Consider the following 18,390-nt stretch of genomic DNA (forward strand, 5'->3'; position numbering starts at 1 on the left):
TGGCTTCAGTCACCTCACCTGTCACACAGGAACAGTGGCTCACACTTTATTGGGTGTCAGCAGCAGTTTGATTTGTTCATACCTGGCTTTAATTGACGTGATGATGTTTGGCAATCAAAGTGTCAACACAGAAACAACAATAAAACTGACTGCTAAGGAAAGAGGGATGATATAAGAAGTGTGATGACAGACTCATTTTGTGAAGCTATTGAGTGTAACGAGGAAAATGATGCTTCAATGCTGTCGCTCTCACTGCGAGCTGACAGTTTATAGATTGGAGGCAGTGGCAGGATTGTGACGCTTCAGTGGTTTTCTGTGATTCCTTTACAGGCCTCGCTGGCGAAAGGATATTAGTCATGTAGATTGGTAGCCAGTGCCAGAGCGACATTGACTTTCACTGTGGCAAAGAAGTATCAAACAGAGGTAGGACTTTTCTGCCTCCATAGCAGACAGTGGGAACAAGAAAAAGAAGGGACAGTGCAGCTTTTTATGACCATTCACATTCCCACGTGATCCAAAACAGACTTGAGCAATCTTCCTCGGTTTACTCTCTGCTAGTGCACATGGATGAAAAAAAGTACGGCAGATAGAAAGATACTAAGTGTGTATGTGAACCACCAATTTAGCGAGTTCCCCTGCTCAAGTGAACAGAGACCTGGTCCACAGGGATCCCTGTTTCCCTTTCTCGCCTTCTTGTTTCTCCCCCACCCAGGACCCCACCATGATTTTGGGGGGGGGGGAGTGCCTGGCAGAGAGCTACAGTGTGTTGTATGTGTGTTTTGTGTGTGTGTGTGTTTGCTCTGTGTGCGTGTATGTGTGTATGTTAATTTCCTGTTTTATAGAGGAAACAGTGTTCGCATGTACTGATCGTTATTCTGATTTTCTCTGTGAGAAAAAAGGACAGAAAAAAAAAAAAGGGGATTGTGTCAATTCTCATGAATCTGTATGGGAAACGGCAAGCATTGTTTCTGGAAAGCTGCCCTGCTCTCTTAGTAAAAACATATTCTGGTTCATTGCTATAGTGCAAACGCAATGTCAGAATCTAACTTTGAAAAGCATGTCATTTCATTATTCCAGTCAGCGAAAAATCCTAAAACACTACAAGCTATTATCCTCTCATATCAAATGTTCAGCTTTTCTCCCGAACAAACTAATCAAATTAAAGCCATATTGGTTAGACACAGAACGCTGTGGTTATTATGCAACGAGAAGAATGTAAATCCAAGCCATTAGGACATCTAAATGAAAGCTAGCTGCTGTGGTCTTAGTCAGAATACCCTCTAACCATGGTCTGGGCCACAGGTCCACCATGCAGTGGTCTGTTGGGTTTCTATAAAGGCCTTCTTCTGGTTTTGACTCATTTACATGTCTTGGCTTCCTACGATGAGATAAGTGAGGAAGGACGACTCAGCCGGAGTTTACTCAGAAGATTGTTTGTAGTGCTTCCCTCTTATCAGTATCATCAGGACGCTTTTTTGTCTGAGTACGTCAGTGAATGACTCTGCACGTGAAATTCTTTGAATTGCAGTGGTGAGAAAACATCACATACAGTCATCAGCCACTTCTTCAAAATCTAATGCAACCCCTCTATGTTTATTCATGAAACCACTAAAAACTCATCTCTGGTAACCAAAGGTACGTATTTAAAAGTTGTTGTTGTTGTTGTTGTTGTTGTTTTTGTTTGTTTTTTTAAAAATTAGAAATAATCCTTAAGGCGTAAAATAGTTGCTTAGAATGACAAGGATGTAAATCTACACAGTTATTTCCTTTATAATGTACAGATACATGAAGCCTCTCTCTATATCCACTTCCCCCCATTCAGTGCAGCTCAGGCGCACCAGCTCACCTACGACTTTGCTCAAACACTGTAAAACTACTGGACTCTACACCATGGAGAGTTTTAACGTTGATAATACTGGTGTAATTCAGCCATACATGTTTGAACCAGAAACTAATTCTGAATAAAATAATGATATAGACAGTAGTGTAGTCCCACCCTGCAAAGTTAACTGGATTGGTTCCTTAAGTTTGTTCTACATGAAACTCTAGAGGTCGTAATCCTTGTTTTTGTCATCAGTGCATTGCAATTTCAAGGAAATACTCAGCTATGGTGCTCACTACTCATTTTGCTCATGATTCTAGCATGAAAAACATCATATTGGCATGTTTATAAAATAAAAACAAATTCAACAAAGGGTAAAAAAAACTAATTTTCATAAAATAAAGTGAAAATGTCAGTCCCAAATATTCTAAAACCCAAAGTAAAAACAAAAACACTCTCAACTGAGATGATGGAAACATGAAATATTTGGATTTTTTTGCTGGAAAAAAGTGACGTAGATGATTTAATTCTTTTTATTATATTGTATCATATTTGCAAGTCGTGTTTAATCAAATAGACCAGTTGTTTCATTAGACATTTAAGCGTGGTGAATCTTGCAGCTGCTGAGAAGAAACAGCTGAAATGTACTTCTGCATTTGTTTTTTGGAGATCTGATCACTTAGAGGCCACGCAGCCGTGACCTTCATTTTATGGCGGCAGCTCTGTGGATGGACGTGATAGCGAGTGGGCTCCTCTGGGTCTTAGCGGGAACCCGCTCCGAGCCCCGTGGAGAGGTGTCCCACTGTGGGAACTGGGAGCTGCCTGGTGTATCGTAACGAAGAGCAGTCTCTGAAGACCCGGCATGGATGAGAAACTACCTTCACTGGGATTCCTCTGAACTGGAAGAGCCCTCCTTCTGTCCTTCTTCATCTCTCCCTCCATGTCCCGTTCTGTTTCAGCGAGGCAGCGCGAGTCATCTGTGTGAGAACTGTTGCATCACAGCTCTCGCGGTTTCTTAGCCCCTGGCCCCTGTGTTTCTCGGTCAAACTGTGGGAACCCTGATCTTGGACGGTAGCCTCTGTTCCCACCACCAGGCTGGTTAGAAAATAGACTTCTGGTCATGTACCAGGCACCCAAACCAAGCCGGTTCTAACCCGCTCCTTCTCACGGGTTCGGGGGAGAGGAGGTCAGCGGCTGCAGAAGAGGCCCTAATGGGTTTCGTATGCAGGTACCACAGCAGCGACACGGGATACTGTGTTCATGAGAAATGAGAGGGTTTTAATGATTCTGTGCTCCTTCCAAAACACTCCCTCTCTCCCTTCTGTGTTTCTCGCCGTCTCCTGCTTCTCTGTTTGCTTCTCGCTTTAATCTCTCATCTTTCTGATTGAGTAAAGATAAGTGAGGGATGAAGCTTGATTTTGTCAAACCTAAAGACACTGTGCTGTTTTTCATAACAAACGAACGACAAAGTATTTTCCCTTCAATGATTCTCATTGTTTCAGTTTGTCTTTCCTATGACTTTGACCAATTATGCCTCCGGTTCTTTTTTTTTTTATATTTCATCCACTTAAAAAGCAATTTCGTATGTGGTCCTGTAAACCAATTCATCATGCCTTTGACTGCAATTACATCCAGACAAGAAGCCCCATCCGAGCAAACATTTCCCCTCTTTCCTGGAGAGTTACAATTTTCGGAAGAAGGAAGTCATAGCGGGGAACAGAGAGGAGATGAAAAAAGCAGCTCCGCTCGAGTACGTCCGTGGCAAAGACGGAGCCAGATGAGAGCTCCTCTGCTCCCCACATGTGGACGAGAAAGTCGGGTCTCAGAGAGTGTGTGAAGACAGCTGGAAAATTCCCCTGAGCCTGGCCTAATTGAAAGCTTATCATCTTCTCTTTGTGCTTCCTGAGCGGTGGGGAGGGGAGAGAACGGCGAGGGTGGTGGTGGGGGGGGAGAGCGATGCCGAGAGTAAACTCTGTGATGAGACCTGGAGGTAATACTGACATACACTCGCACTGTAAAGTGGAGCTCAGACTGTCTGGGGTGGAGGCTGGTGTGAGATCTGTCAGCAGGGGGATTGTGTGTGTGCGAGGACTTGTGTGTGCGTTGAAGTGCTTTGAGTGTGCAGAGTTAATTGAATGCAGTGTGTATCGAGGCTGCGTGTGTGCGTCCTGAGGCTTTGTTGTTCTGCCAACGCTGCCCCCATAGAAGGCCTGACGCAGACACACACAGCAGAAGCCATACAGAAGGAAAGAAAAGGAGGGAGCTGAATAGAAGATAAAAGAGACAAAGGAGGCATAGATGCAAGAGAGTATAAACAGGGAAAATAAAAGAGCGAAAATTAGTGAAAAACAAAGTGAAAGCCCTTTCATGGTACATCAACAGGTGGCATTAGTTTAAGAGTCAGGAATATTGTGTTTCAGGTTAACCACATCTGAAATCAGACCACCCCGCAAGGTAGCATCTCAAGTGTTTAATCTTGCGGCTCGCCTTCAGATGGGCCAAGCAGATGCCATCAGCGCGGCATAAATTAACAACCACGTAGCCGGTAAAAAAAGAGGCAGCCGACATTCCAAACCTCTCCTGTATTGTTTTTAACAAGTGACAACTTGCCGACGTGCGCTAACACGGAGGCTGCCAGGGCGGTGTAGGATTCCTGAGCGGCGCTTTATTTACGCTCTGGGTACCACCGTGTTGACAGCCGAGGCATTTTCAAACCTCTGAGAAGTGTGGGGTAATTGCCAGCGAGAGTCTCACTAATGGGAGAGAAGAGGATGATTATCAGGGGGTTATTGGGAGCAAACTACCAATGAGCTGCGAGGGCTGGGAGATCGAGGCGCTGGCATGTTTGGTATTTTCTGTACGAGATGAAGTTTGAAGAACAGAATTTGCTGGATCAGAATGTGCTGGCATTATATTGAGTCCCATGAATGTTTATAGGTTTTTTTTTTTTTTTTTCTTTCTTCCCTGCTCTGTTCATTTCTCAGCTGATGTGATGTGTCTGGGTTTCTGGACGTGAATTATACACTGTGTCTCCATGTTTTCACTCTCAACACCTCCCCCTGTTAAACTATAAAAGACCTCGCGAGCCAGACTTTTGAGCATTGAGTTTCAAAATTAGAGAACTAGTATTGTTTTTATAGTAAGGCGAATAATTTTGAAGGATGTGGCCGTAAATACTCCCGACTAAGTCTAACCTTGGGTGTGATGTTTCTCAGAAGGGACCTTTTTGAGCTAAAAGAAAAATGATGTGTTTTCATAACTCCCTCCTGGAGGTCCTTCAGTTAGAATAAAACATCTCATAATTTTCATGAAATAAAACACCAACTATAAAGACAGAAGTGAGACACATGTTTTTTAATTAAAATGATTAAAAACTACATTATCCGCAAACTTTACAAGCACTCAGTATGGAAGCATTAAGGATATTATTACATACATAGATGAGACTTTTTTAAATTAACATATCCGTTTCAGATGTACATGCTTTGAGCATAAAAGAGAAGTGAAAACAGCAAGATGAATTAACATTTTTGGTATATGAAAATGAGAAAGGGATTCTTTTAAAAAGACACAAAATTAAATGTAACATTGTGCTCTTTCATCAAATAGACAATAAAATACGATTCACTTGTACATTTTTGGCTTCCTAGTTTTGCATAAACAATGATATCAAAGAGTCAAGACACGATTGATCTTTCCCATCGTTAACGTCCAGACAGTATTACAGGCAGTTGTGAAGATCTTTGGTTTTTTTCGTTGAAGGAACCACATAAATATCAGAACACGTGGTTTCTCTAGCTGCATGATGTTTGCCCATAATAAAGTCGGGTTTCAACCATATACAGGTTTCAGAGGCGTGAGCAAGGAAACTAAATATGCTTTTCCTCGAAACCAAAGGCAGATAGGAATGAAACATTGTTTGTCAGTGATTGTTTCAAAAGGAGGAATAAGGCAGACAGTCAGCAAAACACCTTGCATACCTGTTTTTTTTTTTTTTTGGTTTGTTTTTTACCTGAGCTACAAGAGCTAGCTTCTTTGGATCATATTTCACTTTGAAATTAAACCTCACTTGTGTAGCAACTGAACACCCGTCTTCCAGAGTCCTGAATGCTAATCATCTTCCTTCTTGTGAAAGTTTTACCTTGTAAATATTAGACACCTGATACCTAATGTAAATACTTTGGCGCAGATCACGCCGAGACGATCTGTGCAGGCGTATGAACTATTGGCAGAGCCACGAGCCCCTGGCACCCGGCGATCACCGGTAAATTAAAAAAAAAAAAAAAAAGAGTCGACAGAATCAGGGCCACAAAGGCTTCAAAGCGCTCATTGATTATTCAGAACAAAGGGACCTGCGCGCAACAAGGGAAGGTTTTTTGCATAACTGCCCTCGGTGTCGGTAAGAAGACACCACTCTGACCCCACCTCCACCCTCTATCCCTTCATCCTCACCCTCCTCATCCTCCAGGGATCACACGTGTAACTGCAGGGGGAAGGCCCTCAGGACAGGGGGGGAATGTGCACACACACCTGTGGAGCAGGAATGTGCGTGTGTGTCTAATCATGAAATCATGTCTTTGGTAAAAGGACACTTTTAAGTGTGTTCAGCAAACATATGTGCAGGGATATTTGATATTTAGTTCTGCACACTTTCAGATATTTGTAAATACATAACCAAAAAAAAAGAGAGAAATGAAAATTCAAACATAGTGCAAAAATTAAGCAAATGGCTTTTTTTTTTCTTTTCTTTTTTTTAACGCAGGAAGGCAATTTGGAAATAGTTTAAAGGATTATGGCTCTGGATATACCATAACAGAATCTGCTGGGCATGGTTCATTTGGAATAAAGGTTTTTAGTGCATCAAAGCTACATTGGAAGGCAAAATAATTACATTAAAGGTTTGTTTTTTTTATAATTTAGTAGCAATATATTACACAAATTCCAAATTTATACTTAACAACAAAACATGGTATATATACTGTATATATATTTATATAAAAAAAAAGGAAAGTCAGAGAGAAATGCTTAAGGATTCGGGGTATATGCATACATTTCCTCAAAATTTGGCTCAAATAAATATCAAAAGTAAACCGTGTCATCCAGTTCAAAAATACCAGACTAGGACCTTTTTTTTTTTTTTTCTTTAGAAAAGGGCTTGAATAAGAAAATTTAAGGAAAAAGTAAAGAGTAGACACAACAGGACTCCAACATTCCTGCAGAAAACAAACACAATAAACCCCCCTCTGCTTTAGTCTTTTACATTCCTCATAATATCAGCCATTGTCCCGTCGAAACGCGATACACCGATGACACAGCAGAGGAGAATTCATTTCTTAAACATGTGACAGATAAAATGCTTTTTCGCTCGACGATGCGGTGTCGCAACATCCACCGCATACTGTAGCACCAAAGGCTAATGTGTCCATTCTGGATAATAAATTAGGCAATAAGGTACTGCATAAGTACTGTGAGCACGTGAAACAGCCCTGGATGCAACCGATGATGTTTTCACACCAATCATTTTTTTTGCAATGTTCAAATTTTTTTTTTTTTCTTACAGAAATTAAAGCTTAAAAGGACCGATTTGCTACAGCAGTGCAGCCATGCCTCTCGATGTCGGAGTCACTCATCCAGCCCGACTTCTCCTTTCCACTTACCGAGTGAGTCGGATCAGTCTGAACAGTCTGTTTGATGAATGTCTGCTGCGGTTTTTCAGTTCATCAGCTGTACCGATTGATCACACCTGCATTGTCTTTTGTTCGTTCGTCTTTGATGAGTACGTGTTTATACCAGACAAGTGATCCTGAAACATTACTATGGCTTCTCTTGTTTTAACCCTCGCTTCTATTTACAGTCTCCGCCGATCCTTATCTCAACTCTTATGGCTTTTGTAGTTCTTTAAGCATACATGTTTCAGCACAGTGCAGGAGTTCACTCAAAAAAAAAAAAATTACAAAATACATGGAAGTCTTGAGAGAGTCGGTAAAAGCGGAAAGTCTTTAAAGCGAGTGCCGGAGAAATAAAAAGACAAACATGCAGCATTTCTCTTTTTTTGTTTTTTTTCTTTTCTTTCAGTGTTCAGCTTTTTTTTTGTTTTGTTCATCATCCTCTTTACTTTTCCTGCCTCTCTCCTGCACTCTAGCTGTCTGTCAGTCAGTAAGGCCTCCAGACGGACTCATCCAAGCGGCCCGAAGCGCTCATGGCCGTGGGGGAGTTGCTGTGGCTGCCGTCGGCCTCCACCCCCTCGCTCTGGGCGTTCAGGCCAGGATTCATCAGGCTGTTGGTCCCTCCGGCGCCCGCGGCCCCCGAGCAGGACAGCAGGCGGGTGGGGGAGCGCTCGCCCCCGGTATTCCCCGGCGCCACCATGGAGAACTGGTAGGATCCAGAGCCTGTGCCGTAATACAGGTAGGAGTTGGACTGGAAGTTTTGGGACTGGTTGTTTGAGTAGGGCGGTGGCAGGTAGGTGTGGTATCTAGAAGAGGCTGACATGCTGAGGCCGCTGATGCCAGTGCTGGAGGTGTTGGCGGAGTAAGGGAAGGCCCCGGGGTAGTGCATCCGGGGGTCTGAGAAGCGAGGGTCTGTCAGCGGCGACAGAGACGGGAAGGTGGTCCTCTGCGGGAACAGATCCGTAGTCCCTGTTGGCAAAAACCAAGAAACAAAAGGTTGGAGTGAGTCAACAAACATTTCAAGCATGAATGAAAACTGCTGTTGCAATTATGAAACAAGGGACTCGGAGATTTCTCATTTTCTATTATTCTTAAAAAAAAAAAAAAAACGACCCACATTTCCAGAACAGCCAACCTTCCCGAACCCCCAATTCTGAGCTCAGATTTCTTGTGATATAGCGGCCCATGGAAATGTTTGCTCAAAGTAATGAACTGAGACATTTTTTTGCTTAATAACAGTCATCAAGCACTGACAGCACATCATCCCACAGCCCCATGCACAAGACTGAAGTTATGAAAAGGCCCCCTTGCCACAGCCCTCCTACCACTGCTTCAAAAGCAGAGCAACGTACAGTTTTCTGTCTTTCTCGGAGCAATGAAAAGAGGCATTGTCAGTCCTGAGGGGTGCTTTGTATAAACACCGACGGCTTGTTGCGCTGTTGTGCAACTCGTCGTAAATCACAGGCGACTGAGGCAGACGGTCACAATCGGAGACAGTCAGAGAGACAGAGCAGGAAAATGAAGGGTGGTTGGGTGGGTGAGTGGGGGGGAACAACAGAGGAGAAAAAGAGAAAGTGTGTTTCTGTGTAAATATCTAAACTAATGAGTATCACAGTCCAGGACCTGTCAGAGTTAACTGCAAAGTGTAATCTCACAGGTAACAGAGCACGGTCGAACCCAGCTGTTAGGACTTCAGTTTCACTGCACACGTTCTAATTTATTCAGCTGACAAAAAGAAAATAGAAATATTGCTCAAGGGTTTGACTTGGCAGTTTGCTTCTCGGAGATTTGAGGCCGCTACTGTCACCAACTACGTTTCTTAACTCAAATACCACATTTCTGCTTTCCCTTAACTGAGGAGTGTTATTGGCCGAAGGTGTTGTTGCAATCTTGTAAGTATAAAGCCCCTTAGGCCATGCTTAGTAAACCTCTATTATATTTACCCTCCCCATTGATTTCTTTGGGCAGTTTGCCGTTATTTTATGTACATATATACCTTTATTGTCTCCAGCATTTGTAATAATTATCATGTAAATGTGTGAAAAATTAAGTTTCGTCTGACGAGATGAGCATGTCGAGTCTTTGCACTTATGACACTCGCATATTTTGGATGAAAGTGAGGTGGCCAGCAGCCAGGTCAAAATACTCTGAAACTGTAAACGCCCTTAATCTGGTTGTATGCCACAAGGGCTCGAGAGAGTTCCTCATACCTGATGTCAACATGCAGCACGCTCCATCCACACCTGCCACTCGTACACACACTCGTAGAGTCACTCACACACACACACACACCTCACTCGATGGTTATTTGTTTGTCCGCGTGTGGCTTTCATGGGTCCAATGTGGCCACATGACTGCAAGTGTAAAATGTGGATTTGGATGGCAGAGAAAAGAGAGCTTGTATTTGTGAAATAGCAAGCGCTTGCACGCCACAGCCCTGAGGGGGGAGAATGCCAAACTTGCGTGCCATAGTCTTGTTGAAATGTCTTTTCCCTATGTCTGGAGAACTGGGTCCATTTTCAGCTTTAAAAAAAAAAAAAATCTGTTCCTTCGCAATTTCCATGGCCCCTGCTCTACTCTTTGTTCAACAACACATTTCTGCAGTTGAATTTCCTCTTCTTTTCGGGATGAGGGAGTTTGGTGGTGGTGGGGGGGCTGTTTCTTTTTCCAGACTCTACCAGGCACTGGAGTCGGGCTCCATATCTGATTTCACGCGAGGAAAATCCAAGCCTTCAGCTGCTGTTGATTCGGGTGAAGTGGAGTAGGCCTACTAATTCCTACCGGACTCCCAAAAAGCTTTTGCTCTCTCTCTCTCTTTCCTTTTCTCTCTCTCCCTGTCTGTCTGTCTGTCCCTTCATCTCTCCCTGTCTGCGCTAAATTTAGGCACATTGGGGCGAAGCCGAGGAGGGGATCTGTGGCGTGGGGACATGATGGCTCTGGTTGCTGCGGCCCACCCCGCACATGATCTCCATTTAATTGGAGTTGGAGAAACGTGGTGGCTAAACTGCGGTGGGGATCGACTCCTGTGTTCTGTCAGGGGAAACTGAACTGGACACTTATCACAACACCTTAATAGGCTTGTGCAGTCTCAGGGTTTTGGCCGTGAGCCAGTAGTCTGCTACCACCTTAAACTCTCCACAGTACAGTAGCTCCCTCTGGAGGAGAGGGCTAAACAAACTGTCCTGTAATTGAGAAGCAAAGTTTTGCAGTCTGCTTTTTCTCCCTCTTAACTAGGTTGCATACCTTACTGCGTACCCACCCGCCCTCACCCAGGATAAGTACAGGCTTCACTGTTGTGGCTGTGGTAACGGTGGTGTATCTTTGGCAGAGAGGGTCTTCCTAACTGAGCCTTGTAGTAGCTGCCTGTAACCTCTGCGGCACAAAACCACACATGATCTCCATTAGGCTCATCTGAAACGTGTTGACTAAATTGCAGGGACAGGAGAAGGGATGGACCCCAGAGGGCTAGCTGGCACAGTCTGCTGTCTGTGATGTTCCCAGTCTACGAAGCGGGTAGCTGGGAATCGGGGCTTTTATAGAGAACATAGTGTTCCAGCGCTCTCTCTTTCCTCCTCTAGCTCTGAAGCATAGCACCGTGCACTTTTTAAATTCTGCAACACCAAGGGCGGAGTCCTCGTCCTTTCTACTTAGCTCAAGAAGTCCACTAGTCCACACTCAAGCGTGTAACCCAGATATGGCAGGAGGTTTGTCTCATTTGCTTATGGGAGAAACTGATTTTGGTTGTTAACATAAGGGCAGGTTTGAGGCGGTCGTGTGTGTGTGTGTGTGTGTGTGTGAATGTGCGCCGGGGTGTGTGTTTGTGTATGCATGTGTGTCCGAATGTGGTGGCTGGCAGTGTGGAGATGCAAATCCAAGCGCTCACCTGTGAAATGTTTACTCAGGCTTGATGCAAACTGTGACGGCCAGCGCCCAGGGAATGGTGTCTCAGGCAAATAAGTGGAGGGAAGGAAAAGGGAAAGAGAAAACCCCAGACTGGTCCAGCTACGTGGAGGGCCCCCACTGTGCTGTTGGATTATTTTCTGATGTTCTCCTTAACATCACCCCCGAAGAGGCACCGCTGCACCGCATAATGGATTTTTCAGAAAAAGCCCTTCCAGAAGTCGAAGCGGCTTGCTAATTTACTGACTGGTTTGGGCAGATGCCGTACGGATGAGCAGTCACGTTTGATAACAGGGCAATGATGACAATGCAATATAATACCAGGGCAGAGCTGCTGTTGCTGTTGCTGTTGCTGCTGCTGCGCATGGCAAAGAATAGGAGACCCAAATGAACACAAATGATCTCCAGGTGTTTATTTAAGCACCAAGGCTTTGGGGCCAGAGCATCATGTCCAATGCAAATGATAATCACCTCTGGACTGTGGCACCATGGTCGACAGCCCCAAAGCCTCATCCACGTTAGCACTTAATCATGTGAGCGCAGAGGATTTTGCATGTTCCCAACTTGTGACATGCGATACAAGCAAGGGTAAAGGTTGTTTGTGATTACAAAAAAACCTGAGATTTTCCTAATGCATTAACAAACAAGGTGACATGATTAATATGTTTGTTTGTTAAGGAAATCCTTTTCTACGAGCGACATGATACTTCTTTGTAAAGCCACTGGTGTGAGGTGTGCCGGCCAACCCTGGCCTGTGTGTACTGTTACAGGAATGATAAAGGTGTATGAATGAGTGCAGCATTTGTAGATATGCATTTCCACTGTTTAAGTGCTTCAAGGGTCATATATCTGGTTTCTGCTTTAGCCATTATGATGTATATTTTCTTTTTTAGAAAAGAGAGCCAGAGCCAAATCTAAAAGGCTTTATTCTTTGTGTCTGAATGTGGGTCCTCATCACAGTGTGAGTGGATGACTCAGCACGTCTGGTGTGGTGTGGTGGTTTCTGGGTAGGGGACGGATGAGAGACTGAGGGGGCTGTTCGACAGCATCAAAGATCCAAATCTCCAAGAAACAAATGAAAGAAAAAGAAGCGAGTGGGAGGGAGGGAAGAAGAAGAAGAAGAAGAAGAAGAAGGCAGGGTGGTGGCGTTCTAGGAATGTTCTGGGATGTAGTAGGGCCCTACAGGCAAAACGAAACAGACTCCAGAATTGTCACAACAAATGGCATATCCCGCGTTGGGCCCGCCTTTCCAGCTTCACCACCTCATAATGTTTGTTTCAATTTGAAAAAGCTGTTTGCTCACGCTTAGTAATTATGGCCATTGCTTACCAGTGACCTCACTCCTCATGCTGCTTGTTGATTGGACCTCACACTATGATTTTGTCTTAACAACTAACAAACACGCTTGAAAACAATTTTCTCATTAACACGTTCAAAAGCCCAGACATGCACACGCTTTTTTTTTTTTTTAAAAACTCAAATTTCGGGTCAAATCAGGAGAGTCAAGCAACCAAAGGCAGGGTTACAGAAAACTCCAAAGCATTTAGGAAGACAAGTTTTGTAATGTCTCACCAGGCCATGGTCTCAGGTCCTCTTCCACCTTGCAGGTCTTGAGAGCGGGGGTGTCCATTTGCTCCGGCCACAGGGCTAGAGTAACACACAATGTGAACAATAGGTGAGCACTAGGATCTGTGTTTTACAATCAGTGGAGAATTTCTGCTTATACAGGAATGAAAAGTTTTAGAACAGAGAAACGTGTGGGTTGTGTGTATGTCCAGGGAGAGGAAGCATGTTCCATAGGAATATAAAATATTATCCTAAAACCTCTTTGACAGACAGGTCAAAACTATCCTGACATCTGGCAGTTTGGAGATGTGTCTTTCTGTCACAGGTCGGCCTCTGCTGACTGAGCAGTGAGGACTGGGAAGAGGAGGGGTGGTTTTCTCACCACAGTGAGACCAGGCTTGGAAAAACATGCTTGATGGGTGCATACGAGATATTTTTGGGTCTTTCAGGCGAGACACTGGAGGGGCAGCGGAGATCTGTGAAGCGCAGGATACTTGGTAGCCTGTCCAGCAGAGCTGTCAGGAAGCGAAGGAAGGTCGAGGACCTACTGGCCCAACGCGTGGGACCCTGCTTCACACTCACCGGTCACACCGCAGCAGGCCTGACACAAACAGCTGGCTGTTTGCTTTAGGTCTGAGACGGTGCAGTTGTTACAAGACAACTTGCACGGAGCTCTGTGGACATGGGCAGCGGCAGCACACGTGTTGTACAGAAATCTGGCCTGCATGCCTCTCGATAGTGTTGTTGAAAACGTATTTTTATCATACAGACAGGCTGCTGCTTATTATATAGGCACATATTGTCATGCTGTTCCACCTTTTAATGGCGGCAGTAATCAGCCACATAACCCCACTATGACTCTGCTCTCTGCTGCTGAGATACCGCAATATAGTAAACTCCCAACCTCCTGTAGTGGCAATTAGGATGGAGAATGATGCCAGAAGCAGAGAGGGGGGTGGCGCTGGGCTGTTCGCGTATAGCCACAGTGGACTCAGCATGTGTAAGATCTGTGCTTCCCCTGGAGCTCCTCCACTTCCTTTGCAAAGGCCCAAATCAGCACTCAGTCACTGAGAGGTCCTGCACTATGCCTCACAATGGCAAATTCTTACACATAAATGGCCTTATTCAGAAAGGCTTGCAAGCAGCTGGTGCGATTCGCTCAAGAAAATAAACATTTCCTTCAAATATTTTGATTGGCCAGCAGACAACGTCAATACCAGAGGCACAGATTACCCCTGTTAATAAGAGGACCAGCCTCCTGGGTGGAGCCGGGGAGCAGGGAAGGCAGCGGCTGAAATGGGAAGACGCGGCGGCTGCGTCACTAATAAGTGGCTTTGGGGTGGTGCCAGTGTAGTTTTGGGGAGGACACAAATAAACACATGCGCCGCTTTTGAAGTGCACGTGTAGAAGAAAGGGGTGGCTGAGAAGATGTTTGAGCCAAAATGGCGTCCATCCTCGTGACTCCGGATCTAGCAACGCCTCTGAGACATGTAATGCGCCCGCCGTAATGAAGCGTGTCATTGAGACACAGTGAATGCTGGTCCTTGTGCTGGCTTCCTGTTTCGCTTAGGCCTTAGGCGTCGCAACGGGCAGAGAATGTGAGAGAGCAAGCAAGACAGAAAGAAAGACGCCAGCGAGGGAAGGAGAGAGAAAGAGAGCGTGTTAGAGAGGGGAGGAACATGGCCTTGGCTCAGCTATGTGGGACATTTGATATGTCTTTTGAGCCCTCACTTATAACGTGAGCAAAAACAAACACATGGGCTGAAAAATCCTATGTTCTCTTTGAGAGCTCGTCGCCCGCCCGCCCTTCCCCTCTCCCCAGACTCAATAGAGACTGTTCATGGCACACATGTAGTTTCTGTAATTGCTGAAATGTAAAACTCGGCCTGACTCTGATGTGAAATTATAACTTACACAAACAGTTGAGTCTGGTAAAAAACAACTTGCTCTCACTTCTCTTTTTCTTTGTTTTTTTCACCAAAGGAGGCAGCTTCAAAAGATTTTTTTCTTCTTTTTTGTTGAAGAACAGAAACATTTTCAGTTTGAATTATTCATCTCAGGGTCACAAAAAGAGAGTAACCACAAGTGAAGCTTTCAGGCACCATAACAAATAAACTCTGTGGCGGCCATTGACATATTATGTAAATAGTAGAGTGCAGAAGTAAAACAGAGTGTCTAAAGGACTGGTCCAGATTCCTGCTCATTTCGGTTGTATTTGTCTCAGAGGGCCAGCTTCCTGCTTGGGTTTGGCAGAAATCAGCATGAAACCCAACTAGCGTGACGGCTATACTCAAAAGTCCACACCACAGCTACCTGACGGTGCTAATTTCCTGCCGCGCTCTTGCTTCTAATTGGCTGATCATGTCATTCTGGATGTGTGAATTAGTGTGAGCCTCTCAGTTGCGGCGGTAGCAGAGTGCCGCCTCGAACCTGGGGGGCCGGCCAGCTTGTTTATGTGGAGTAAACAGTGTGGTCACTGTGGACGAGGCGGGAGGGGCACGGCCGCAACTGGGCTGGTCCTCCATCAAACAGGACTTTCTCAAGCTAAGTCCAGTCCAGAGGCCACAACCTGAACACAGTGAGCAGGACTGCCAAAGCACAGCTGCAGCCGACGTGTGCCAGTTGTGCAGGACGGAGCCAGAGGTACCAGCGTTCGCAGAAGTGCCATTAGTAGGAGATGTTTACTCCTTTTAAATAGAATTTGCAGGTTAAAAGCTGAACAGTTAAACTGTGTCGTTTATTATTTCTGCAAGATCCCGCGATTCTTTTAAATGAAGTTAAAAAAAAATCACTACACGGGTCACACACACTCACATCACAAAAGCACACACACACTCTTTTGGGCCCTCATCAAAGCACTGAAGCACTTGACTTGATGGTGGAACGTTATGCTAGTATCTGATATTCATCTTCAGAGAGGAACACACAGGTGTTGGAACAAATAACATGTTAAATGATACCACCTTAAATGTGCCAGGACTTTCTTTTTGGATGATTAAATTGGTGCTGCCTTTCTTTTTTTTCCCCCCCCCTTCTCTCACTGTTAAAACACATTTAAGTTAAAAGAGCGTCTTTCTTCTTGGCCGTCTGTTAGAGGCCGTGCCAGAGGCTTGTTGAGTTTTGTCTGCTTTTAAAATGGATTAAGGTAAAACTGGAATCCCTCTTTTCACCTTTCACTTTGAGATAAATTTTCACTCAGCTGTTTGCCTGCCTCAAGCCTGGAAATACCTGTTGGTACATTTGAAAATGCAATGTCACAGTGAGATGTTAAACTACATTTTGTATCAGAGGAAAGGGGAAAAAAAAAAAAAAAAAAAAGCCACCCACAGATACACATAGTATACACATGTACCTCACTTGAGGTTTTGCAAACCAGAATAACAATTTAGTACTTGATTGTCTGAGTGTCAGATTTGCTTGACTGCACTAGCTGAACCACGCATTTTCAAACCACACACACACACACACACACACATTCCCTCCGCCCTAGTCGAGAATCATTCCACATGTCTAGCAGGCTTACCTGTGGCCACAGAAGAACAAAAACAAGCAGCGAATGTAGCGTCTGCCAGCGTGCAGGATTCCTGTCACTGCATGCACTGTAATGAGCTCTTAATTACCCTGTCTGTCTGGGGCACTAGCGGAGAACTTGCAACACTAGCACGGAACTGTATGTCTGTGTGTGTGTGTTGTGTGTATGTGTGTGTGTGTGTACGTGCGTGTTTTTTTTTTATTTTCAATGTGCTTATGGTGCAATCGTGTGTGTCTGTCTGTGTCTGTGTGTGTGTGTGTGTGATTTAAGAATCCACGGCTAGCAGATGTCTGGAGACGTGTCCTGTTGACAACAAAACTGAGACAGTATTTCATTGCTCAGACAACAAAATGAAGCAAGGAGGCTTTAGGAGGAGGTGACACTGTATTTTCTTTTTTTAGCCATCTTCAAGGAGGAAAATGCATGGTTCCAGCCCCGCATAGTGGAAAACATCTTTTGTAACAGCGAGACGGGAATCCATTTAATTATAATGTGTTGATGGGCGATCTATCACCCGGCAATTCTCAAACAAACAGGCCCCAGGATTTAAAGTATCTGCAAAGTACAACAGCGTCTGGCAGGGCCTGTCGAAAGCAGAGACGTGTACGCTGTTGATATGTAAACACCTCCCTGTGTCTCCGAATGGGATTTATTACAACAAGTCTATTTTCGTTTGAGCTTTGCTTGTAATGCTGAAGTGTTGTTGTCTGCGTATGATTCCTACGCGTACGGGAGCGCTCCGTAACATACATCCACGGGCGGCTGCTCAGACACTCCGGCAGATAGACGAGGTGGGAGGGAGAAAGGCCCTCTGCTCTGTTATTTAATTATTTTACCACTCTTGCCCTGCGGTATGCCGTCATGATGGTAATACCACAGATTAAGGTGTGTGGTTTTTACAGCCCTTCCCCTCCTCTGTCTCGCTCACACACACACTCCTTATAGACAGCCTCCAGTCACTGGCAGCTGTAACATGAAGCTCAAGGCCTTTAAACATCTCTGACACTTCCAACTGATGTTGTGTCTGCTCTCAGTGCATGCTCTATACATATGTGTGTGTGTGTTGCGACATCGCAGCCCTTTGAAGCCTGGCAAGCCTGTGATGCTCTAAGTCCTGCCCTAATCCCGAGCGAGGCAGACGAGAGCAGAGCTCCTCGTCTGCTGTCTGGACCATGTCTGTACACCTCTCTCTGCCGATCGGAGCGCACGCCTCCCCCCCCACCGCCTCCCCGCATTCAAGTCAGCCCTCAGAAACTTAAAGCTCCCAGTATAAGCTTAGCTGCAGGGGGCTTTTTATTGGCAGACAACCTACGGAGCTCACGCCAAACTCTGAACCGTCAGAAAATTATCATCACACTGACTGTATTGTGTTGAAGTGCCGCACTGTTTATTCTCAGCACAACCGGTTGTTGGTGTTTCCAAAATGGCTGACATGTTTTCAGCTCGGTACAGGCCGTGCAAAGGGAACAAAATCAATATCAACAGTAGGTAAGGACATGGGGGTAAAAGACCCTGTGTTCTGGGCAGTCAGCTGTTAGATAGGCCCGTTCTGGTGACTCAGCGCTGGCTAAGCTAAGCACAAGGCCAAACAGTGTATGGCTGTGATACACACTGATAGACTTCCACCCACACACGGCTCAGCACTCCCAAACAAGCCCTCCTGTACGCAGCAACATGCTGATACAAAGGTAATGAGATTCATTAGCCGGCATGAGAACCAGAGAGTGGGCGGGAGGGGAGGGCATGTGTGTGTTCAGTCTGCATGCTCCCAGACATGGCATCCTGTTAAAGAGGTTCTGACATATGACGGAGAGTGAAGACTCATCCTTCTCTCCAGCCATCACCCACGCAGCTGTCCACAGCGCTCACACACACACACACACACACACACACACACGTTTGAA

The 18,390-nt window shown here is 45.1% G+C and overlaps 1 protein-coding gene across 3 annotated transcripts in view; it reads right to left on the reverse strand.

The window, feature by feature from the left end:
• Positions 1-5,161: 5,161 nt before the first annotated feature.
• Positions 5,162-18,390, reverse strand: part of runx3 (RUNX family transcription factor 3) — a 49,677-nt gene continuing 36,448 nt past the window's right edge. For all 3 annotated transcript variants that reach the window (XM_008284222.1, XM_008284220.1, XM_008284221.1), the window contains 2 exons: positions 12,961-13,035; positions 5,162-8,457 (listed from right to left, as the gene is read on the reverse strand). In XM_008284222.1, the coding sequence (XP_008282444.1) occupies positions 7,976-8,457; positions 12,961-13,035 (557 nt within the window). In that variant the 3' untranslated portion in view covers positions 5,162-7,975. The remainder of the gene's footprint in view (positions 8,458-12,960; positions 13,036-18,390) is intronic.

The sequence above is a fragment of the Stegastes partitus genome, unplaced genomic scaffold (genome assembly GCF_000690725.1).
Source record: "Stegastes partitus isolate 25-593 unplaced genomic scaffold, Stegastes_partitus-1.0.2 Scaffold351, whole genome shotgun sequence".
Classification (NCBI taxonomy): Eukaryota; Metazoa; Chordata; class Actinopteri; family Pomacentridae; genus Stegastes; species Stegastes partitus.